The sequence below is a fragment of the Eupeodes corollae genome, chromosome 1 (genome assembly GCF_945859685.1).
Source record: "Eupeodes corollae chromosome 1, idEupCoro1.1, whole genome shotgun sequence".
Taxonomy (NCBI): Eukaryota; Metazoa; Arthropoda; class Insecta; order Diptera; family Syrphidae; genus Eupeodes; species Eupeodes corollae.
In genome coordinates this window covers 39,778,416-39,805,350 of record NC_079147.1, presented here as the reverse complement: position 1 = coordinate 39,805,350, position 26,935 = coordinate 39,778,416, and the positions used below count along the sequence as shown (strand labels likewise).

Below are 26,935 nucleotides of genomic sequence, written 5' to 3'. Positions count from 1 at the left end.
AAAATTAAAAAAAGGAAAAAAAAGTATGATTTGAACGTATAAATATTTGCATTAAATAATTAAAGTATATTCCGTTATTATAAGCATTCTGTAGTGGTAACTAGCTCTGACAAATTTGACAAGGTTCGCCCAGTCTGATCCATTTAAAATTTTAATCATTTCCTGTACTGATAGGGATGGTTTACCAAAGCATACTCTTCTTTGCTGGTTAAAAATTGGACACTCACTGATGAAATTAAAGCAATCTTCTTTAGCTTTCAAGTTACATAAATTGCAAAATTGATCAAAGCTTCCGTTGTTTGGTTTTCCATTTAAATGTAGAAGTTCGCATCTTGATTTTAAAATTAGGGAAATTATCGTTATAGGAGAAAGAATCTTGGAAGTAGTTCTTGTCACACAAGTAATAATTAAGCTGGCTATACAGTAATTCGCTCTCCGATTGACAGACATTTTCAATCATCTGTTTTCGGTTAGTATTTCTAGTTTTTGGATGATTCGTAGAACTTCATTTTCATCTAAACAATATTGTTTAGATTGATCTGCACTTCTTCTCCACAGAAGGCAGCAATGTATTCCCATGTCCATCTTCATTAGCTTACATAACCTAGCTTAACGTAGAGCAAGCACTTTAATTAAATAATCAGCCTTTAACTTAAGACCTAAAGTAAAAAGTTTTGGCAAGCATGTTTCCTAATAAATATTGTGTTCTAAAGGTGTTCCTAACTTCACTATGATTGGAACCCATTACTTTCGTTTTGTCTGTGTTGATGACTAGACCTCACTTGAAACAATAGTCCATAAGACGATTTACCAATAATTGCAGGGTGTCTGTTGATTCGGATAACAAAAGAAGGTCATCAGCCGATTTCGATTCACCTAATTGCAGCTTTAAAATCGACGAACAATGTGTATACTTTTTTGTTTCTGGCTTGAAATGCTTTTACTTTGATGTAAAAGTAAATATATGTTCAACCGTCAATAGTTCTTTCTAAAGCCTGCTTGAACCTTTGTAAGAATGTTGTTTACATCCACCCTATTTTCAAGCCTGTGTATGAAAACAAAATGAAGGATAGTCTCAGTAGTTTTGAAATTCATTTAGATCACCTTTCTTATGGATTGTAAAAATTATAGATTTTTTTAAAGAGGGCAGCAATTAAAATCTTTTTACAAAGTGTATGGTATGTATGCAGATGATTATAAAAAGTAGGAGTTCCATTTTAAAAATATTTTTAGGGTATCCCATCTTCAACTGGGGCTTTTCCGTCCTTGGCTCTTTGGAGAACGAGTTGTATTTCATTGACTGATATAACTGGGTTCAATATATCATTACAAACGAGCGGCTGTGCGTATGAAAAAGTAGTTGTTCGGTTGATTTTAAAAAGATTTTTGAAATATTCAGATAGATCGTCTGCGGAAATACTCAAGCCAATGAAGAAGCTTATTTCGTTGTTAAGCTTACTCAGGTTGTTCTTTGGTAGCTAAACAATAAAATAAACTTTATTTATAAATCAATTTAGGCACTTTTTAAGTTTAAAAACTGAATATAAGGTTTTGTTTTTAAATATTTCTCAAGAGCGATATCTTTGTTCAACTTTCCACTTTCACAGCAGCGTTGCTAGTCTGTGTTATTGCTCGACAATCGATAAAGGGCTTGAAGATATTGATTATGGATAAACTACCGCAGATGTAAAAGTTGGTTATGGTTAAACAACTTTTTTTTTAAATTAAAATGAAATCACATATTGGAAAACTATGTATAGTTAAATATCTCTCATTACTTTTCTTTGAATTATTAATTAAGTTAAAATGATAAATAAGTAAATACAAAGCGATTGATTAAATTTAAAAAAAATGTACACCATTTAAGTTATTGAAATGTTAGAACTGACAGATTTTCAAACAAAAACACAATGTGGATCAACTCAAACTATTTCAAAACTTCTTTGACTACATGGAACTTATTTGTAAGTCTTCTTCAAGAACATATCCATATGCATAACTTATGAGTGCAGTCAAACATAAATTTCTGTGCAATATGTTAACAGACTGACCACTTTGAAATACTAATTGATTAATTTCCTCCATTTGCCTTTCAAAATTTGTTTTCATTAATTCATTCCTTTATGTGTTCCTCGGTGCTACTCCTCTACAAACTCTATATATTCAATTTCAAAAGATCAATTGGTATAGTAATAAATTTTCTCACATCCATCCCACATGTGGTTTGACTTACAAACATGCGAGCTTAGATACTCACCCACAAATTCGTATCTATCCTATCTTTCAAATATAAGAAAAGCTTACATTTTGAAATCGAATGCCTTGAAGCTCAAAAGAGCCTTCATATAAATCTATGTAAGAGTATATTGTTTATCCATTGAAATATCACGATCTTCAAAAATAGATAAATGTTTGTATGGATATATATTTTTTTGAAAACTATGTTTTATTGCAGTAGCAATGCATTAACAAATATTGTATCAACTTTTTGAATTTATTCTAACCTAGAAACATGAACGTATAATAAATCTTCACATACATATGTTCATAAAATATTGTTCAGAGGGTAATTAATTATTTTTCAATTTGTTAACAAACATAATCTCAGATCCTCTTTGGTGTGCTATATGAAATCAAATTTCCGCTTGAATACTCAAACAAAGTATCTTTGATTTAGTTTTTCCTCGCTCGTCAAAACATACACATTTTGTCCGTATGTATAGTGGACACATATGCTTGGATATGTATTCCAGAGTTGCCATATTATGTGCGGAACAAGTTCGATAGCCCAATTAACAAATATTTGTAGCCCCTAATTCGGAATTGAAAAAGTAGCTCAGTTTAGCCCAATTTCAATATACAATCTAACAGCTTCAATTGGAATGAATAATAATTTAAGAACCTTATCGGAAAATGAAATATGAATGAATAAATATAAAATATTCGTAATACCCGTAGCGTGATGGTTAGTGCGTTGGACTGTCATGCCAGAGGTCTTGGGACTTGGGTTTGATCCCTGCCTATGCCATCTAAAGTTTTTTCACGGATCCTGCCTCTTGCGAGGAATTGACAAATTCTCCAAGAGTAATTCTTGTCATTAAAAATGCTTTCTCAAATAAGCCTTTCAGATTCGGCTTTAAACTGTAGGTTCCTTCCATTCCCGACAACATTACTCACACACAGGAATCGTTGAGGGTTTTAAGTCACTAGGCCATAGTTCTCAACGGACTGTTGCGCTACCTAATTTATTTATTTAAATATATCATATAAGCGGCTCGATAGCCCAATTAAAAAGTAGCCCAATTTAGCCCAATTCCAATACGCTATTTAATAGCTTCAATGGGAATGTATAATAATTTTAAAACCATAACGGAAAATAAAAAAGTTGAATGAATAAATATAAAATATAAGCTGATTATACTGTTTACATCTTTTATTTTTGGGCTAATTTGAGCTATTCATAACCCAATTATGAACGTGCTGTCATACTAAAGTTTTTTTTTGAGCAATTTTGAAAGAACTTAGCTTAATTTCAGATATGATTAGCCCGCAATCTGGCAAGCCTGATACATTCATTAAATTTATATTGGACATGAAGTAACCATACGTAACATACCTTACCTACTGATCTGGTTTACTCAGGTTAAAGCTATGAAAGTATGAAACTTAAACCTATAAAAAAATGTGGTCGATTGTGGCTAGAGTTCCATTGACAGAACGGACGGGGAGATGAAACATGTGTATTATTAAATGATGCCGTGAGCGGAGTAACCTCGTCTGATTCGCATGATTACACCTTCATATAAAATAACTAACTGTCATTTTATGAAACTATTTCTTTACACATACATATGTGCAATTCTTTTCACTTTTTTTTAGCTGACCCGATAGTATCTTTATAGTTAGTGATGAAGAAATGTTAAGATACTTTTTTGTAGTAAAAATAAAGCTAAAAAATGGTATGAAGTTTAAGGAACTAATAGAGCTAACGAAAAACACCGAGGGAAGTTAAGGTGAAGTGACAAAACAAAGCTTTTATGATGATTATATTAAAAGAACGTCAAAAGTGAGACTATTTGAGCTATTTTTATGGACGTTCATAGTTCTTAGTTCTCAGCTTGCATGTGTTGGTATTTATGACAGATCATTTATGACACTTATTAGACATTTCACAGGCGAGACTTGCGTCAACGTTTATAGTTTTTACATCCTTAGTTCATGTTAAGAAATATGAATCAAACGGAGCGAGCACATGCTCAAAAAGTATATACTTTGAAAAGTGGTGAGATTCGAGCAGGTTTTCTGTGTTATTTAGTAATTTGGTTTTCTAATTATCAACGAGCACTAAATTTAGTACATGATTGTAGGTTTTAGATAATGGTTTAAATAAACACCAGATAGCGCAAGCACTTTAAGACATGGTATCAATTAAAAACATTCGAATTCGACTAACTATTAGCATACATATTTCAACACCCATTTATAGTCAATCTCAGCTTGAATTTTAAAAGCACATATAGTCATTATCAGTAAGACACCAGTTACAGTAGCTCACATTGAAACTTGTCGTTTTAATTGTTAACTTTGCAACATTTTTAAGAAACCAATCCTGTAATTTGTTTTTGGTGCCAAATATGTACATAAATGATCGTGACTTAGTCATTATATTTCGCCAGAAAAGCAACATATTTTGGACCTACCCTTTTTTCATGTTTTAACTTATTGTCAATTTCATAACAAAAAAGGTACTGTCATATTTTGGTGTCAAAGTGATAACCAATTTGACAAAAAAAACCTTTAAATCTCTGTGTTTACATTGGACTCTTTCGGAGCTAATCATTTTGACATATTTAAATTAGATCATAATCTCATTATACAATTTACATTTATCTTTGGATATAATTTTCAATGAAAATCCATACAATTTTTCAATCAAATTTCACCACTTTTGTAGCTATCATTGGATTTCAACATTGAAATCAAACATTGGAATTTTTTTTGACAGCTCGCTTATAGCTGTCATTGAAAAATTTGTCCTTATTGAAACCCGCACACAAATTTTTACTGACAAAAATCTGTAATTGAAATTGTTTGAAATTGGAACACAAATCAGTAGAACGATTCGTTTCACTTTTGAACATAAAAGTGTCAGCTGTTCAGGAAAATGAATTTCCGTCCGTAAAATAGAAAAATACATTTTAGAGAAAAAAAAATTATTTGTGTGATTTCCGATCGATCAGTATATAATTTTCATTTCTAATCAAAGGGAAACACCGTCAAATATCGATTCAAACATTATTCCGGATCGATTCCAATGATAGCTATAATTGGCGCCTTATAGGCACGTTGTTTTAACTTTACGTATATCAAAAGATGTGAGATTCAAAATTTGACAGCTGGTCAAATAGTGGGAAAATCAAATAGAAATGTCTTATTCAAAAACCCTTTATTTAAACAAAAATTACAAATTCTTTCTTTTGTCTTGTCGTCAAGAAAAAGGTAAATGATGAGATGCCAGAATGATGAGCCTTAAATCTGTACTTACTTGTAATGAGAACTTTAGAATTTTTAGTTGACACAAATCTACTACACAAATTGTAAATGTATAAGAGTAAAATTTCATATGTCATAAATGATTAGTAAGTGTACATATTAATAAAGCAAAAATTGTTCCTCTAATGCGTAAGCTGACTTTATAAATCCTCTTTTTTCATTAAACGTAAAAGTCACTTTTTTGTTTACAAGTTTGGGTAAAAGTAAACAAATTTCTTTCCCAGTAAGCTTAATTCCAATTTTAACAAAGTTTTATTTCCATCCAGAAGTTTGGCATTGAAAAATTCAGTATTTATCACTTTGCAACAATTATTTTTGTAAATCATAAAATATCATTTAAAAAGGGTGTTTTTTGTAATGTATTGGTTTCGTAAATTTAGAATTATTGTATCCAACAATTACCAAACCATTAGAATAAGAGTACTGGAACGAAATCGATATTGAAGTGCAATTTTGATGCGAAAATATACCGGGTGTTTTTTAAGACGAAAGGTTTTCAATCTGGCAATAGTTTTTGACAGCTGTCAGTTGATTTATGCTGAGGTTAGTTTGAAATTTCATAATAAATGGATTTACTCTTTAACAAATAATTGTTCTACAAGTCATACAGCCAATACTTGTCTACACAGATAAACCCGAGACAATTGACGTCTTAGAAGATATGCTGCGCGTTGTTTCTGACATACGGCCCTGAAGTGACCCTACATGAAAAAACTGGTCAAAAATTTTGGGTGTCAGCTGGAGTCTTTTTAAACAAACGAAGTGACCCCAAAAGGAAAACGTGGTCAAAGATTTGGACTCTCAGCTGGAGACCATTTAAACAAACAACTTGCTCGAAATCATCTTCAAAACATAATATATGTAAATATCATAAATGGAAAAGTCAGTTTGTTTACTTGTTTGCTTGCCGTCGCAACAGGGCAACATTATAATATGATTCTTTGTATAGAGGATTTTTTGTAGAGAGTGTAAAACAGCTACTTTTTACTGCGGTAAAATATCTCATTCACAGCTTATTCTAGAAGTTCCGCCATTAACACTTACATATATAATTAGATATTCGAAACATTCTATTTTAAGAACACTATTCTTAGGTCCTTCCTGTTTTTGGACCTACCATCGTTGCCTATTATTAGGCGTTTCTTAAAATGACAGTAAAGCATCTTGTACATGAGCTACGAACTGCAAACTGTGGATGTTTTCATATTTTGACTTTTCTTTCACATGAACTTTATTTCTATTAGCAGAGAGCGACGAATTGTCAATTTAGAATCAAATTTTTCTCAATATTTTCCTCAGCCATGATCTTTCACACAAAAAACAAAACAAGAGTGGCATAATTTTGAGGTTAAGTTGCGTGCGAACAATTTATTCGTTGCAGTGTGGATGGTATGTGGAACGCGAATAAAGTTTGACAGTTCGTAGGAACCACACTGCAATTCGTTACTACCAAATTGTCTTGTTTTAGAAAACCATGCAAAATTTTACTATCCTTACTAACATAAATGTTAATTGGTTTCTTATAATTTAAATATGTTTTTGTTTGAAATTGACTTTTTGAAATGTGTAAAATCACGTTTGTTCGTCAATTCGTTCATTCGTTGTTCGCTCTCATGTGCAAGGCCCTTAACGCACGAAACTTTGTCAACACACTATCAAAAATAGGAGATGGACGGTTAAAACCCGATTGCAAGGGATAAGTTACACTTACGAAAGGTTTTTGTAATTTAGTCCAGAGTTATTCTGAATTTATTGCAAGTGCTTACTCTGATTCATAAAATAATTTACATACATTAGGAAACATTTCTTTGTCAAGTAGAAAGGTGCCCACATTCAAGAACACAAAAATGGATTCCTGAGGTAATTTGTTACCAAAAAAAACGAAATTGTCTAGTCTTAGTTTCTTTCAATCCATAAAATTCTTATGATTTTTGCTTAAACTTAATTTGGCCTTCTTTGGCTTTGGCTGTTTTTCTTACTTCAATGTGCTTATGTTCCAGACTTTGATACATAAAAGATGATTCAAATCGAAAATAAAAAAAAAACACCCTCTAAAATGCATTGACTCAAACTCTTAACCACGCTTTCAATTCCAGTTCAAACTTCAATTCAATTTCATTCCAAAGAACATTCGTGTGTACTTAAAGAGTGAGATGGAGATATGTTAATCTCGCTCGGTAGTTCACCTCAAACAAATTAATGTATCATTGAAGTTATGAGTTATTATATTGGCAGCCGGTTTTTTAATCGCGTGCTATTACAATTTAAATGCAAAAACATACATTATTTGAGTCTTTGTTTACTTTGGCGGCAGTTTTGTTTGTTTGCATTTAGCAAAAAGATTTGTCTTTACTTTGTTAATTTTAAATAAAGCATGAAGTGCATATTTGACTTATCTTTCATCTTTTCGTTGATATAATTATATTGTATTACCAATGAGACATAATTTGTGCCTTTAGATTTTTATACGAATTCTGCATTGACCTAATTTAAATCAATTTAACTTAAAGGCTTCAAGAGTATGATAAATTGGTTTATTTAAATAAATGTTTTATGATTCATGATTCTCCTTGTCATTGTTTTGATTCTGCAATCTAACCAAAAAGTCATCATAATGTCAAAAAATTCCACTATTGGGGAATTTATTTCACTTGGAGTAAATGTCAGCAATACTAATGACAGAAAAAGTTAAACAAAAATTAAAATAAATCAAATTTGTTATAACTTGTTCAGAAAAGAAACGTGAAAATTATAAATAAGAAAAACGAACTAAATAAACAAACAATTTATTATTTGACAGTCTTTAACCACCTTAGTTGAATATTAAGTAAGCACACATTTGGAATAGTTGATAGAATTGACAGTGCAATAACTGCTACATGTGAACCTTTCTGTTATACACATACAAAACAGACCTAATTTTTGTTTGTTCATAAACAGACAACTCAAAAATTTTAATAAGGTGTCGCCTTCATCGACATTAGTTAAAAACCAGAGATGAAATGGTTTCTCGTAAATCAAAATGCTTTTTCTTTGCTTTCATGTACATCAAAGTGAGCTTGTCGCCTTCTTTATGTTGTCTTCCCTTGCTTTGTAATGGAGGCTTTCCAGTAAATTACAGACAAAAGGTTTCCACTTTGTAACATCTTCCAAAGTCAAGCTTGAGTCTGCTAAATTTTTCCATTCTTTATACCATGAACTTTGGGACCTTATGACTGATACTCCAATCTTCCAAGCAATTTTATCGGTGTGGCTGTTCATTAGTTTAACAATGTAATTGAAATGTAATCTAAGTGATTTTAGGTACAGTGGCGATAACCCAGTTTCAATAAGAAGCAGAAGTTTGGTGTTGTGTCCGGTTTTAAAAAGAATCGGAAGAGTTTTTTAGTGGTCTCCGAACGGCGCCAGACCCATGATTCTGCAGCATACAACATCATGGACTGAAACGTTGCGGTAAACACACGGTATTTGGTGCTGAATGAGAGATCCGAATTTCCGTAAATATTTTACCAACAGCGTTTTTGGAAGCCGATAGCTTTTTCTCAAGGTGCTTTTCGGAATTCAGGTTGCTCGTTGCAGGGACTCCTGTGATTCCGATAGCAGAACTAGGTCGTCTGCATACATAAATATTTTAATATGGAACCCATCGATTGTAATGCCACATGGCAATTCATTATTTAAATCTTGAATGTAAAGGCAAAATAGTGAGGGCTGAGATTACAACCTTGTTTCATTCCAGCGAACGCAAGAAACCACTCTGACAAATTTTGCCCATCCCATAATGTATAGCTTGTTTCTCTGTAGATGTTTTCAATCAACCTTCCAAATTTAAGAGATATCCCTTCTCTAAACAGCTTAGGGCTTTTCTGTCGATAGAATCGAACGCTGCTCGGAAATCGACGAAAAAGGTGTAACATTTTTTGCGCCTACGAAGATATAATTCAGCAATTTTCGTCAAGCTAAAGATGTGGTCTACTGTAGAATATCCTTTTCTGAATCCAATTTGTACTTCACTGAGAAGGTGTTTACTTTTGACCCATTTTCTGAGGCGGCATCTTAAGATTTCCATAGAAATTTTAAGCGAAGAGTTATAGTTCGCTGGGTCCATCTTATCTCCTTTTTTGTGTAGGGGAAAAATAATAGATTTTATAAAAGCATCCGGTGCATTCCCTGTGGTGAAGTTATCATTATATACTTTTGTAAGATGCATAAGGTTTTAGACAGGGTGATGCGCTGTCATGCGATTTTTTTAACATCGTGCTTGAAAGAATAGTGCAGAGCTCACACGTCAACACTAGAGGCACTATCTTTCAAAAGTCTGTCCAATTACTGGCATATGCTGATGACATTGACATAATCGGAAGAACTCAGCGTCATGTCAATGGGGCTTTTGTGAGTATTGGGGCAGAGGCGGCAAAGATGGGATTAACGGCTAATGAGGGCAAAACTAAGTACATGCTGTCGTCTAGAAAGGAAATACAACACCAACGTCTTGATCAAAACGTCACAATCGACAGACGTAACTTTGAGGTAGTCAAGGACTGCGTCTACCTAGGCTCCGCTGTAAACGCAGAAAACAACATCAGCGGTGAGATCAAACGCAGAATAACTCTTGCTAACCGCTGTTTCTTTGGACTAAGAAAGCAATTAAGTGGTAAAGACCTCTTTCGAGGTACCAAAGTGTTACTATATAAGACCCTTATCATCCCCGTCCTGCTAAACGGTGCAGAAACTTGGACTATGACAAAAGCGGATGAAAGCACCTTGGGTCGGTTCGAGGGAAAAGTTCTTCGTGTGATCTACGGTCCCGTATGCATCGAAGGGAAGTGGAGGAGAAGATGGAACGACGAGCTGTACAGGCTGTACAGCGACGTAGACTTAGCCAGAAGGGTAAAAGTCCAACGACTAAGATGGCTGGGTCACGTAGAGCGTATGGAAACCAATGCTCCGGCCCGGTAAGTCTTCGAATCCACACCCACAGGGCAGCGCAGTAGAGAAAGACCGCGGATCAGGTGGCTCGCACAAGTGGAAGGTGACCTCACCCAACTTGGAGCGCGAAACTGGAGACATCTAGCTAGGGACCGAGCTAGATGGAGAATTTGTTGGGTGAGGCCCTAGTTCACACAAGACTGTAGGGCCACCTTAAGTAAGTTAGTAAGATGCATAAGAAAATCTTTTGTTGCATATTTAAAGAATTCGTTTAGGATCCGATCAACTCCGGGAGCTTTATTTTCCTTAACATTCGCTGCAATTACTTCAATCTCTGAGATTGTTATTTCGCTAGTATTAGGTTTTCCGAAATTAAGCCTGGCATGCTGAATTGGTTGAGAGAAAAGTTCTGCATTCAACTGATAAAAGTGTTTTTGATCCAAACGTTTTTCCTTTAAGGATTCTTATTGCTCTCCAAAAATCCGAAGAGTTTCCGCAGACAGCTATATTTTCTTCAAATAGTTTCCTTTTTTGACATTGTAAATAGTTTTGAAGGCTCTATTAGCAGTAATGTAGTCGGATGTTAAAGAAATGGCATTGAAGTTTTAGTACAAGTTTAAAAACGCAGAAGATTTTTTCCTCGCAGACTCACAGTCCTTATCATATCACGGTGATTTATAGCTTTTCTGGGAACTGGATTAGCTTGATGTGTAATGGCTGTGGATGTTATGATGTTCTCCAAAACTGCTATCGTCAAAATGTTATCCTTTATTCCTTGTATACTGTCATATTTCGGTTTAAACTCATTTGATACGCTTCAACTCGATTTTTGTTCCATTTCAGTTTTGAAAGAAGGCGATTTTGTGTTAATAGTTCGGTTTCTGATTCTGAAGTGGTCAAAGTGGTGACCAATGGCATATGGTCGGAGTATATCTGACTGTCCACCTCGAAATCATAAAGATAACAGATTGGCCTCGATTGCGGATGATAGTGAGTTTACCTTCCTCATCGCTTTTTTGTATACCCTTCATAATGGACAGATCGATAGCATTTCCCATGTCAAAAATCATACTGATATTATAAATGATAAAGTCTGTTTGTTTCTTTGTTTGCTTGTTTGTTTGCTTGTTTGTTTGCTTGTTTGTCCGTCCTTTACGTTGCAACGAAGCAATATTTTGACGTGATTCGTTGCTTGAATGTAGTTGCAAGGCTGGACATTCTTTTAAGCTTCTTTTTATCGCTGTAAAATATATCTTTTCTAGCCTTTTCAAGAACCACCTGTTAAACTTATAATAAGCATGACGATTAATTATCTGTTTTAAAAGGAAATTCTAGCACCAAGATACGATATTGTTTCAAAATAAATTCAAACAATTTGGGTGAAGTAGCAGAAGATTTGAGGGAGTATCTGTCAATAGACACAACCATGGACTCAGAACACAACAGTTTCTTAACGCACTTAGGCTACGTTCAGACGGCGACCATTCCATTCGATTTTTTCACGTATGTGGTTTTATCGAATACGTCAATATAAAGATAAGCACTACTAATCATGTATACGATAAAAATACATTCGAGATTTATCGAATCGTAGTGACAAGTTCGTACGGTATACGGACAAAATTATTTTAAGAATACTGGATTTTCCCGCATCGGCGTCGTGTGAACGTACAAATATAACACTGCTCTATTCGATAAAATCCCGTATACGGTATACGAGAAAAATATGTTCGTCTGAACGTACCCCTAAGCTATTCGATGTGTCCTGACATAAGCTCACATTTAACTTAGGAAGCACACCGAACAGTACTTGTTGCTAGAAATTGTCAGTAATTGCAAGTCATCCAATCTTTTCCCAATATAATTCTGACTCACTTAGAAGTGTCTTCAAAATGTTTGATGTTATCTCTAAAATTTAAAATCAATTAAGATCATAAAATTTTATTTTAAAATTAAAAATCAATCTAAACTATAAAACAAATTAAAGATAGATTCTAACACTTTATCCATGAATAATTTATGTCTTGTTATTTCTCAAGGTAGTTTATAAATTGAAACAAATATCTATCTATCTATCGTGCAGTGTTATTTTTAATAAACACCAAAAACACAAATATTCTGTCTTGTTATTCTAATTATAATTTTATCCAAGAACCGTGTTAAGCTAGATTCTCTATAGTGATTACCGCTAATGCTAATCGCACTATACAGAATGTTTGATTGAGAAGTTAGCCATAATCTTGGGCTTTTCTACACAAAACTGGAACAAATTTAAATGTTGATTCGTGCGCAGGTTGCAACAGCAGCAGCGGCAGCGGCAGCAGTAATTTTAACAATGCATACTTCACAGCATAGCAATTAACTGGTTAAGACCGTATAGGTATAGATTATACTTAAAATTCGACCTTCCACCTAAACAAATTGATTGTTAGCTCACTTTGGCATACAATATTTAGGCTTGAAAGATTGAACTACAAGCGTGTCATAATTTATAATTTTTGTTCGTATTTCCACAATCACCCACCCACAATGGAAACTGGTTAAGCTTTGGATATTGTAGACCGAAATATTTGAAGTACTTCATCTGGAACTCCATACAAAAATGGTGGGTACATGACTAATCTCTTATTCGAAAGCCGCCTTCCGGTTTGAAAGTAAAGGAACTGCCAGTGTGCCTATGAGCACAATCAAATCCGCAACACGATCAAGTGGTATTTTATTATTTTTTCATCAGATGTTTATATTTGCGTTCACTTTTTCTTAAATAAATTCATTAATTTTGAATCTTTCACATCAAAAGTAAACGCAAAAGATCAATTTTATACATTTTATTATAAAGACGTAGCCTGATTACTATAAGGAAGCACTATCGATCGAGACCGATCGAGTGGCTATTGATTTCCCCCTTTTCATTCAAAAAACATCTTTTAATCGATGATAGGTTAAATAATGGATTTACTTCCTGTTATATTAATTGACGATTATTATCTCAATCATTGATCCGGGTGATTGGTTACAAGCTCACAAAACGCCGCCGACACGGTCATGAGTTGTGGTTCGAATGAGGTGGACAAAACAACTCAAACCACAACAGAGGTCAAGTGGGTTATTAAATAGAAAATTAATGCTATTAATCGAGAAATTGGTAATAAGAAAATCACTACCAAGCAATTGAAACTTGAAGGTGGTAATTATATTCCTTAACACGAACAAATCACAGTGATATAATTATGCATTAAAGTCAAAATAATTATATTGTTTAAAGTTCGAGTTCGAGTTCGATTGACCTTCATCGAGGTGAGAAGTTTATAATGGTATATGTATGATATGAACTTTTCTTACGACTATATTTAAATCGAGAACAATTTGATGAAAAGGTGTTTATTGTTTATAGGAGATAATGTCCCAGTATTGGTTAGTACACAATAGATAACAATTTTTAAATTTTTCAATACGAGAATAAGACATTGACATATAAACAATTTAATTTGAAATTTAACTTTGGTAATAAAATCAAATGCGATTGTACTAACGTCATATTTTTAAGGACGGCATTTGCAATTTCTTTGTTTTAACAAGGTTTAAGGTATAAAACAGTTGTTGTTTAACTTATTTTTATAACCTTTAGCTGGAAGAATTTTATTTGGTTTCTACGTCATTTTTTTCATCTTACTGTGGTAGTTCAATTAATTTTAGATAGATAAGTTTTTTTAAATAAAATATACGATGGCGGACATTTTTTATGAGACTATACTTAAAAAAGTAACGTTGACGCGAATAATCCTAGAACCCTGTTCTTAAAAACCAACATTATTCAAACTTAAGTTATAGCCGAGATACTGCCCAAACTGTACGAAAAAAGAATTAACCTATACTGATATTACAAATAGGAAAGTCAGTTTGTTTGTTTGCTTGCTTGTTTGTCAGTTCTTCACGTTGCAACGAAGCAATATTTTGATGTGATTTGTTTTGTGAATATAGTCGCAAGGCTGGACAGTCTTTTAAGCTATTTCTTACAGCTGTAAAATATGACTTATCCAGCCTTTTCAAGTGGAACCACCTGAAATACTTATAACAAGCATGACGATTAATTTATCTGTCAAAAAGAAATTCTAGCTTCAAGAAACGACGTTGTTTTGAAATAAGTTCAAATATATTGACTGAAGTAGCAAAAGATTTGAGGGAGTATATGTCAAAAGACAAAATATTAGACTCAAAACAAAACATCTTATGGCTGAATCACAAACACGCTTCAGCTTCGGCTTCACCTGACGTCATGCTATCACAATGGAGCTTTGACCTCACGTTTCCTTTGACAATCGTAAGGAAAAGAACGTATTGTAACGTAATGTGACAATTTGCTTTGTCTGACAGTTCAACCGCTGTAAAAAAATGTCAAAACGCTCTTTGGAGGGATGAAATAATAGAATTGTCATTCAAAGCAACCTCGAAGCAGGCCCAGCGTGTTTGTGTTTCAGCCATTATACCCCAGTAGAGTTTCTTAATTCACTTGAGCTGTTTGGTGCGCCCTCGTATCTTAGGAAGCAAACAGTAATTGTTGCAAGGAATTCATAGTAATTGCAAGTCATCTAATCTTTTCCCAATACATTTGTTTCTTTAGGCCTCTTTCACACGAGGCGGTTTCGTCCATACGGTTAAAATCCGTACGGTTTTTATCCGTGAGCCAAGTTAATAAAATTAACTAAAGCTTTCACACAGAACGGAGACAATTTTTTTCCGTACGGACCATTTAAAATATACGGCAACCATGCCGTCGCCGTCTTATCAGTGGCGTACGTGACCACGCGAACGCATTCACAAAAGACGATTTTTATTCGTCCGCCGTCCGTGTTTATGGTCATTTGTACTAAAGAAAAATATCTAAAATATAACCAAACGTAGACGATTCACGGTTAAAATACGTTATGTGTGAAAAAAAAAGTCCGTACGGATTTTAACCGAATGGAGGAAACTGTCTCGTGTGAAAGAGATCTTAGAAGTCAGTTACATCTTACATCTACCATCGGTTTTCACCTTTAAAAATTTTGTTTCGAGATTGAAAAGTGATTTAAAGACTCAAGTATGTGTGTTATGTTTGGTGTCAAAATAGAGATTAGAATTTTTTACTAAAATAAAATACATATTTTTTTTTTTAATTTGTCGATCATTAAACCGTTTTCAATTTACTTATTGTTAATTACCTATTTCTGAACATAATCATTCCACTGAAAACGTTCCATTTTTTTGTATTCCCAACTGTCAGTTGAACTTTCAATGACCGGCTCTAACGTCAAATGCTTGTTTCCAATAAGTAAATTTGCCTTAAATGACAGCCATTTTTAATAAAAACAATAACCAACCTGTCACAAAAATTTAAACGATTGGTTTCAACGATGAAATTAAATGATAGCTATAACTGGCCCCGTATTGTTCGAACTTCAAAGAACTTTGAAATAAATGGCACCAAAATCACAAAAATTCAAAATTAATAGTTTGATAGTATTATTCATTGTGAGAGGTCATTTGCAGCATTCAGCTTTCAATTTATTAGAAAACCCAGACATACTATGTACTAAGGACTGTTCATCCATTAAGACATTTCTTTTCAATGACTTGCTTTTATTCGTCATTTCACAGATGGGCAACAAAGACTAGAATGACATTTTTAGGTTAAGACGCGCTTAAATATTTTATTTGTTGAGGTGTGAATCGTATATGAAATCCTATTTTAGTTCGACAGTTCGTTATTTTCATATTTTAGTTGAAGATTAGTCGAGTTGAAATAAGCTTTCAACTATCGGAGATCGGTGGCTAATTGAAATTCGCGAAGAAAAGTTTGGGTCGAAGAGTTGGTTTGACAGATAGCTCTAGAGCTATGTTTTATTGCCATTATGACCCATCAAATGCATGATGGATTAACTTCACAAAAATGAACAACTACTATAATTTACATTAATGAAGTTTTGGTCTACTATTTTGACTAAACAAATGCGATTTAAATATTTTGAATTCCCTTTTTTCATAGATTTGAAAATGCATAAAATGCAAATTCACTTTTTTCTTCTTTAAACACTGATTTTACTGTATACCTTCTTAGGTCAGTTGGAATTTTAAAAAGAATTATCAACATTAAAATAATCAAAGTACGAGGAATAAAATGTCCTGTCAACATCATTTTAACTGAAATTCTATTTAAGCTGTCAACAGAAGTTTCGAAAAATCTAGATCAAAATCTAATTCAACCCAATTCTATACTTGTAAACGATGCAACAATTTATATTGACGCTGTTCTGTTCATATTGTATTCTTTGATGGGGACTCATTTTGACGTTTCATTGTTCTATCTTGCTTTTACTAGATTATTAAAAAGAGATAGAAAATGTCCTGTCAACATCATTTTAACTTAACTCCAATTTGAGCTGTCATCAAAAGTGACGAAAAATCTAGATTGAAATCAAATTCAACCCAATTCTATGTGTGTAAACGATGCAACAATTGATATTGACGTTGTTTATATTGTATTCTTTGATGGGGAGTCATTTTGACGTTTCATTATCCTATCTTGCTCTCATTAGATGATTAAAAAGAGATAGAAACCATTTTCAATATTTAAACAAATTATTAGAAAGGTGCTTATCACGTCAAAATGAGTCAACTTAACATTTTTTGAGTAAATGCTGACCTTTGTCGCATTGAAAATGATTAGACATCTTTGTTAATGTGAACTAACAATACACTTGACAATGGCTAAAAATTTCATACTTATCCACTCATAGCTTTTATAACCATATCTAAAGGACTATTCACGTGAGAGCCACCAACGACCTACGAATGAATAAAGAAGCGTGATTTTAAACAATTAATGGACCTACATTTTGTGTAAATTGTAAACAAAAAGGTAGAAGTATAGCTTAAAGCAGTATTCACATGAGCGCCACCAACAAACGACGAATGAATTACAAAATGTGAGTTTATAAACGTTTGAAGACATAATATTTACACAAATTATTAACATTATTGATTTATGATGCATACTTTTACTTTTCAATATCGTATATTAATAAATTTAAGAAAACAAAAATGTATTCGTTACGAAAAAATTGTAGTTGATACGAACTGTCAAACTTTATTCGCTTTCCACATTATCCACACTCGCAACGAATAAAATAATCGCGCGTACTTAACCTAAAAAAATCATTCTTGTTTTGGTTTCGGTGGTGAATATTGTTCATTCGCGACGAGTTAAAAACTCTCATTTGAAAGAAATGTCAAAATCGTCGAATATTCTTTCATTAGTTGGTCGTTCTCATGTAAATAGTGCTTAAGTTCATCTTAATGTAATAAAGTTAGCTTTTTTATTGCCAAAATAAATGAAACTTAAGAAAACTAATTGTTTGTTGCAAATTGCAATCTGATTGTAGCGAACTGTCACATTCAACGAGTTCTACATACGATCCACACTTAAACGAACAAAATGTCTAGGCTTGCTTTATTCCAGCAATTCATTTAAGTCTTTGTTTAGAACCTGTTATGACGAAAAAATACAAGCCAATTGAAAGAAATGTCAAATGTTGGACGAGTATTCCTTTATTCGTTGGTCACTCTCTTGTGAATAGTACTTAAGATTCATATAACCTCACAATTTTGTACGTCATATTTTGGATAGCAAAGTCATTGTTAGTATTTAAAATATATGTAAGACTTTGGGACAAGATCAACGAATCCTGTAAACTGACAATTAATAAGCAACCCTTCTTGAGAATTATAAGTACATTGTCAGATTATTGACAGCTATCAAAATATTATAAGATTTTAAAATCGCCTAATTTTAGCTTAAGAACTAGTTTTGTATATAAAACAGAACTTTGATTGTTTCAAACTCCAACATCAAAGGATAGGAAGAGTTCTCTAAATTTTGACATTTACAGTACAGTTATTGTCATCTGAAATGTCAATTCTGTGTGAAGTTTTCTATGTTACATGAGCTGAAGCTGTCCAGTTGGTTGAGTTAACTTACGTTATTTTTGGTTTGAGTTGAACAATTTAAATAAAACGTTTCAATAATCAAGTTTATTATTCAGATTAAAATTTTGATGATGAAAATTAGACGCCATACCCCTTAATTTTGCATAATTAAGCAAGCGGTATAAAAAATGATACAGGAAGGAAAAAAGTATTGATATTTAAACTGTGGGGGCATTGCCCTTATATCATTAAGTTGAGTTTAAAGGTAAAAACAATAATTCAAATTTATAAAAAGCAATAAAACCCGTCTGCAAGATAAACCTTCAAAATATACATGAGGGTGGCATCACTCGAATCAAAAATGATTCAAAACTCGATAACATTTGCATAATTTTACCAAATATCAACATAAATTAATATAACTATACTCGTATAAGCAAATATAAGCTACAAACCCGCAATGAAGTTGTAAAATAAACATTAATTTATCAATAAAGAATTGATGAGAAATGATAAAACGAAACCAACCACTACCGCGCCAGCTTCAAAACCGCACCAAATTATCAAATAACCATTTTAAACCTCATCATTATTACTCATGCAATATGCAAATGAATTCCCCCGGTTGACGACTCACGATTATGATAATAATATATTTATAGTAATTTAACACCTCATAACATTACTTAACACCTGTCTCTGGCTCTGGCTCTGACTCCGACTCCGACTCCGACTCGGGCTCTAAACCACATCACAGAGGAAACTTAAGCTATATCTATTTTTAGTAGCTCCTCGTTAATAGATACAAGATATGTGTATCACCCTAAATGCCTACGCATGCGGTACGCAGACTTAGACAAGATAAGTTTTCTATCTTAAGAGCTTCAAGCCACATGGGATATCCCAGTCCCAGTGCACATTTGATTTTGGCCGTTCCTCCAACTCAAGACTCACTCAACTATGTAAGATTATAAAAATACGACTATACGAAAATCCACATGCGTGCCTTGCTAAATGAATCCGGTCAAGCCTGCCGTTCGTTCGTCCGTCCGTCCGTGCGTTCGTCGTCATAGTCAATATAACCTAAACGATTGAACGACTTTTATCGTCTGGCGTTCTCCGAATACTACATCACAGCAATTTAAAAGATTTCAAGTTCAAGATTGAGGTTAAAAAACTCCAATAACCACTCAACATCAATATTCAGATAAAAATAACCAAAATCAAATGATCGCTAATTGATTCGTTAACCTGTCTGCATCAGTCGTATAATATAGCCGTGGACTTTGCTAAATAAAAATTCCTGATCAGCAACACGCACCGTCGCGTTGCGGCCGTATACTCGTACCTATTCATTAATCCCGAGGTAAGTGTAGGCCAGCCGAGCCTTCGCGTCGTCGTCCGTCGTAAAGCTGCTAGCCACACTCATGTGCGGTGCGTGTAAATGTTTGCAACGCAATCTGAGTTGTTGTGAAACTAGGCTTTGAGGTTTTAAGATACTAGGTAATATCTAAAAGGTGTGTGCCGTCAAGTAGTCGTCGTCGGTCGTAGCCGTGTAGTACAACTTATGTTCGTTTAAGCTCTTTTAAGAAGGGATGAAAGGCTAGGAGGCTTGAAATGAAAAAGCAAGGCTGTTATTTTTTGTATTTTATTTTTGCTGATGATAGTTGGAGATATGAACACTTGATTGCAGATCAGGTACCGCACAGAAAAAGAAAAACATAGATCAGTCATAAAGTAATGACTCTTGAGCATTGACAAATAGTTTTTTTGATTGACAGCCAATAAATACAATTTGTACAATTTTATATGCGAGTCCAATAAGACCAAAAGACTGAGCAAGGTTAACCTTTATTTTTTTGCCTTTCAATGTATCGTGAACAAAAAGAAAAAATACTGCCTATACGAGTAGTTCTAAAGATTTATTCAAGATTTTTGTGTTTGTTTGACTTCCTGTCTTGAGGTCATAGCTAATCTAATAAATCTTTTTTAAAGTTCTTCTCTGACTTTAGCAACAACATGTTAATAATTTATCAAATTATTTAAATTTTAAATTTATAGAAATAAAATGTGTTATATCCTGTGGTTTATAGCAAAAAAGTGAAAGGATAACTAAACTAAAGAATTAGCTTTATACAGTTATAAGGGTTCAGTAAAGTTCCAAAATTTAAAATTCATAAAGTATTATGTGTAATAGAAATAATTATTTTCAACGTTAATCATTGCAATATTGATCGAAAAGCATTCAAAAGCTTGACAGGCTTTAGAACAAAAAGCTGTCTTTGTGATAGCTGTCACTCCAAGAAATATTTTTAGCTAGTTACTATTTCTATGATTTCTGAGAATTTTGTCAGACAGATTGAAGCACAATCCTCTGTTCTTTCTCACCTAGCAATCAAATTAGCTTCATATATTATGTACATATCTTTTCTTTCTATTTGCATTGTGAGATAAAGAATTCTTCATAAATCAAATCATACAAATTCAGATGTTTGGCAGAGAATTTTGTTTGTATTTGTGAAAATACGTAAAGCTTTGAGAACTTTGAAATATAAGACAAAAATCAATATGTTGTCAAAATGATAGATAACAATTATGTTTAGTGTGGATAGTATGTAGAACGCGAATTGAGACTGACCAACGATGAACGATTCCATCCATTCATTATGACATTTCCTTGCAATGAGAGCGAATAACGAATGAACGAATAGACAAACAAACGTGATTTTACACATTTCAAAAAGACAATTTTAAACAAAAAAAAAACATTTAAATCATAAGAATCCAATTGACACTAATGTTAGGATAATAAAATTTGCATTTAGTTCTCTAAAACAAGAAAATCTTGTAAAAACAATTTAGTAGTAACCAATTTTTAATGTGGTTGCTACAAACTGTCAAACTTTATTCGCGTTCCACATTCCATCCACACTGCAACGAATAAATTGTTCGCGCTCAACTTAACCTTAAAATTATACCACTCTTGTTTTGTTTTGTTTGTGAAAGATCATGGCTGAGGAAAATATGGAGAAAAAAGTAATTATGAATTGACAAGTTCATGTGAAAGAAAAGTCAAAATATGCGAACATCCACAGTTCGCAGTTTGCTTGCTTTCATTCGTCAATACAGATGCACAACAAATACTACTACTGCAGCTTAAGACAAACGCTAACATTTAAGGGCCTTGCACATGAGAGCGAACAACGAAGGAACGAATTGACAAATAAACGTGATTTTACACATTTCAAAAAGCCAATTTCAAACAAAAACACATTTAAATTATAAGAATCCAATTGACACTACAATTTAAGGATAATAAAATTTGCATTTTGTGCTCTTAAACAAGAAAATTTCGTAAAAACAATTTGGTAGTAACGAACTGCAGTGTGGTTGCTACTAACTATCAAACTCTATTCTCGTTCCACATGCCATCCACACTCCAACTGCGCGCAAATTAACCTAGAAATTATACTACTCTTGTTTTGTTTGTTGAAAAGGAAAATTATATTATGAAAATTCTTCGCTGTCTGCGAATAGAAATAAAGCTCATGTGAAAGAAAAGTCAAAATATCCGAACATCCACAGTTCGCCTTCGCAGTTTTGTATATGTGCAAGATCCTTTAATTCGTTGAAGTGTAGATCGCATGCGGAACGCAAATTGAGTTTGACAGTTCGTTTCAATTAGATTACAGTTCACAACGAATAATTTGTTTTCTTGTATTTATTTTTATTTTGTCAATTAAAAATCTAATATTATTGACATAAGATTAACAAAAGTTATATTTCTACCTTTTTGTTTACAATTTGCACAGAATTCGGGTTTATAAATTGTTTAATATCATGTGTATTATACTCTCATGTAAATAGGTCTTTAAGCACCATGCACATGAGCCACGAACTAATGGCCCAACTATAATAGACTTAACCCAAAGTAATCTAATGTCAAAAACCGAACGAAAAGTTATCAGAAGTTATCGTCAAAACAAAAAGTAACCATAATGGATTCAAGTAACTTAAGCAAATTTGACATTTGCTTAAGCTCGAGCCATTTAAATGGCTCTTGCGTAATTGCGCGAAAGTTAGAGAAATTTAACGAAACTGAGCAGAACGTCTATTATGGTTAGTGACATATAAGGCTGCGTATAAGATCGTTCCCTTAAGCTGGCATAAGCTCGGTTAAGTCTATTATAGTTGGGCCTTAAGAACTGCGAACTGTAGATGTTCGGATATTTTGACTTTTCCTTCACATAGGCTTTATTTCTATTCAAAGACAGCGACGAATTGAAGGGCCTTTTTTCCATATTTTCCTCAGCCATGATCTTTCACACAAAAACAAAACAAGAGTTGTATAATTTTGAGGTTATTTAGCGAGCGAACAATTTATTCGTTGCAGTGTGGATGGTATGCAGAACGCGAATAGATTTTGACAGTTCGTAACAACTACACTGGAATTCGCTACTACCAAAAAGTTTTTAAAAAAATTGTCCTGTTTTAGAAACAAAATGCAAATTTAATTATCCTAACATTATTGTCAATTGGTTTTTTCTAAAATTAAATATGTTTCTGCTTGAAATTGACTTTTTAAAATGTGTGTCACGTTTGTTCGTCCATTGGTTCATTCGTTGTTCGCTCTAATGTGCAAGGTCTTTAAGGATAACTTATTTGCAAATTCAGTGAGAGATTTCTGTAAACTGTATTAAAATTAGTTTTATTGGACGTATTCAGAAAACCGACTTAATTGCTAACGTCCAGAATTTATCAAACATTTTATTAGCTGTTTAAACCTCTTTACGATTTCAAATCTATTTAGATAATAGCTTTCTGACTAAAATTGATTTAAGGACTGCAGGACGGGAGAATAATATTCAAAATTTTTAGAATCTTTTGTGAGAAAATTGTATAAAAGCACTACCTTATAGTTCTACCCGTTGTATATGTCTAAAAAATGCAAAAGTATAGCTTTTGTTATCTAAACAAAATAATTGATAAATTGACCGAACGTAGTTATAAATTATAAGAACTTAATGTTGTTGTTGGTTATAGTTTGACAGCTAATAATGTCAAAGTGTGTTGACATTTCTATCTGTTTAATAAGGTTTGGGTTTTGTAATGAATCGTTTAACGTCAGAAATTTACATTAAAACAAAAAATAAATCTGTCCTCCAAGTTCATAGAGCACTTTTCATATATTTTAAGATCAAAATAATTCTGTGAAGTGATGAAGCTATCATTTTTGGTAAACGTCATTGACAATAAACGGAACTAACGTGAACAGAACAAAGACAATCCTTATGCCATTAACGAATTGCCATAGTATGTTCATTGCAATTGACTGTTTGATGCGTTCTACAAGCTAGCGGCATCAATGGCTAGCAAATTTATTGGGAAATGGACAGTTTAAAATTAAACGGATCGAAATTGTTGCCAGGGTAGCGGCAGAAATATGCCAAAAATAACATTAAATCCAAAAATATTTCTGTCTTTACTTTTATTATATTATATTTGAGTTCTCTGGCTCATAAAAAAACCATATATCAAATGAATAGTTAAAATAGACGTAAGGAGGAAACCTTTTTTTGTAAATAAAACCAATTTTGATGATTAAATCATTTGATCAATACTTAATCTTTAAGTAAATAAGGTTAATTTATATGGAAAATGTTTTATTCTTTTACGACCACGTTTAAATAGTATTTGAAAAGATATTGTTTTACTTTCGATTTCCTAACTTGACGTTTTCTTAAACAAAAAAAACGATATATCTAAAGACAAGAATGATTTAATAAATCAAATTACCCTTTTTTTGTTGGAAAATCTATCCATAGTATAGTAGGATTGTACACGAATAACAAAAACAATACCCATAGTATGAATAACATTGATAAAAGTTCGATTAAAATCTTACTATGGATGGGATTTTGACATTTATACGAGTCTCGAATGTATCTTATGTGATTTCGTTCTCAAATGTTGGTACGATTAATATTGCATTTGTATTTCGATGGCTGTGTTCGTTGAGTAGTTGTTCATTTGGAATCATATGTGTTAGGGAAAAAATCAATCAATTTTAAGTGAAAATGAACTAACTGGGCTTATTTTGCAAAAGAAAACAATAGAAAAGATATTTATGTTTTGCTATGTTTCCACCAAAGGTTTATCTCAGTTTAGATTAGAAGATTTAAAAATGATTAAGTTTGACAGCACTCTCTAAAATGCAAATAGTGTTTCGATGTTTTCGATGTGTGAAGTGCAAGTGAGAAGTTTGATCCGTGTTAAACAATGAAGAACTGATTAGCTCAGAACAATATAAGAATACCACTCCAAGTCCATTTTTTTTTTGTAATTTTATTAAAACAAAACTATATTTTTTGTACACAAACATGCAAATAAATAGACAATAATGCATTATCTAAACCAACTCCTCCATACAGGTTTTTTTTCATTCATTTTGACTGAACTTCGATCCCCGAATGGATTCGAGTCGAATCAAGCTCATTTCAACTCCATTCAGGTATATAAGGAAATGAGGCGATCTTCAAGATCGCTTCAACACCACATGTTAATGTAGTTGTCTACGAACAGACCCCTTCCTTGAAGCAATTTTTAAATGAACTATTTAATAGAATCGCAATTTCCAGATGTTTTCTTACCATTTGTTTTTGAAAATCGGATCGTTTTGTTGGCAATTTCTTACTGTACTATATATGGAATTCCAAAAAAACGAGCTTATTGAACTAATTCATTAGAATTAAGGAACTAATTAGTAGGCTTTTCGTTTATTAATTGAAATATTTATTGGATTAAATTTGAAACCAATTTCTTAACTGGTTTAACTTCTAATTTAAGATGTAAAATAATCTTATAGACACAAAAGCTTAAGATAACCTATTTTTATAGACTTTTCTTATGATGAACGAATTGTTCGGACAACATATTCGTTACAAGGCCAAAACCCTAATTTTAAACCGTTTTGCCTTTTTCTGTTGAAAACCGTTTTAAAATGAAAATGAGGATGAAGATTTTTCGAAAGAATGAAAGGGAATATAGATTTGGAAAACCAGCACAGAATTTATTGAAATAAATCTACCTGATAAATTTAGATAGCTTCAAAAAGTGTTTTTTTTTCGAATTTTAAAAAGTAATATCTCAAAAATTTGACGTGATAAATTGATTTTGTAATTGCATTTGAATAATGGCCACCAAGATCGTAGAAAGTGAAAAGTGTAATTTTATTGCCAGTAAGAAAACCTATTGACCAGTGTTATCCTATAAAATTTGAGCAACAAAATTTGCATTTAAATAATTTTTAAATATATTTTTCTAATGATGCTGTATGTTGAAGATATTTTTCATCAATTTAAAAGTTTTAACATTTATTTTAATTAAACTTTTTACTTTAAATACTTTATTTAATTATAGGCCGGTTTTATTTAAATCCCAGTAATTATTCATTATTTTTATTACGAAAACAAAGCTATAAATCATGGTTGTATTTCACAAAAAAAATAACATACATTTGTTAAAATTCACTTCTATAAAAAAACAAATGTTTTTGGCACCATATTTTCTATATGCTGAAATTCTTATTTCAAAACCAATTTTCTTAAAAATAAATACAAAAAAACATAAAATTAAGCTTACGAAATTCATGTTGATAACTATTATTGAAGTTTTAACTGCGTGATAAGGTGTATCCTTTTATTTTTGAATTAAATACACTTTAGGCTTAATTAAGCATAAAATATAAAATGCAACACTTTTTTTTCACAAAAAACTTGGAAACAATTTGCACTTCCCGTCGTCAGTAAAATTTATAATTACCACTTTTTTTTAAACTATTTATTAAATTTTAATAATTTCAATAAATTTTGTTTTCGTTTATAAAATTACTGAAACTAATTTAATTATTATTTTTTGTATTTGTTTAAACCGCCTTGACTCTCATGTATTATATGGTATAGGGAGAGGAAACAAATACTATAGACTATAAAGCAACAATCGGTGCGAATAGCTAGACAGTGGAATGCAAAATGAATTTATTTGCACTCAGATCAGTTGGTTTTATATTAAAAAAGCTATACTCTATAGGTAGGCTAAAGGTACATGCTCTCAGTTCTTACATCAAACTCTCTTACGCGCGGTCATATTTCTCTTGTTGTGTTACACACCAGCACCAGTTACCAGCGCCAGCGTTCACTTGATGATAAACTTCACCACCTTGGTTTTAGGGGCTTTAGCTTAAACCAAACAAAAATAAAGGCTATTATTATAAACAAAAGCCAAAGGCAATATCCATGCGGCAGATACAAACTTTACAAACATAAACTCTCGCATGCGCGAAAACTTACTTTACAAAACAATAATAAAATAATAACAATAAACTTAACGCTCGATGGCGCTGTTTGCTTGTGTATTGATTGGAATTGCACCCATGGTTGCCACACTTTGTTAATTTTTAATATCATTGTTATTTGTATAGAACTTAATA

General features: G+C 32.5%; 1 protein-coding gene across 1 annotated transcript in view; it reads right to left on the bottom strand.

Annotated features, from left to right (window-relative positions):
* The window catches only part of LOC129939623 (uncharacterized), a 48,320-nt gene extending 21,832 nt beyond the window's left edge, over positions 1-26,488 (bottom strand). Inside the window, exon 1 of the mRNA XM_056047742.1 lies at positions 26,089-26,488. Within this exon, the coding sequence (XP_055903717.1) occupies positions 26,089-26,097 (9 nt within the window). The 5' untranslated portion in view covers positions 26,098-26,488. The remainder of the gene's footprint in view (positions 1-26,088) is intronic.
* Between the last annotated feature and the right edge of the window lie 447 nt (positions 26,489-26,935).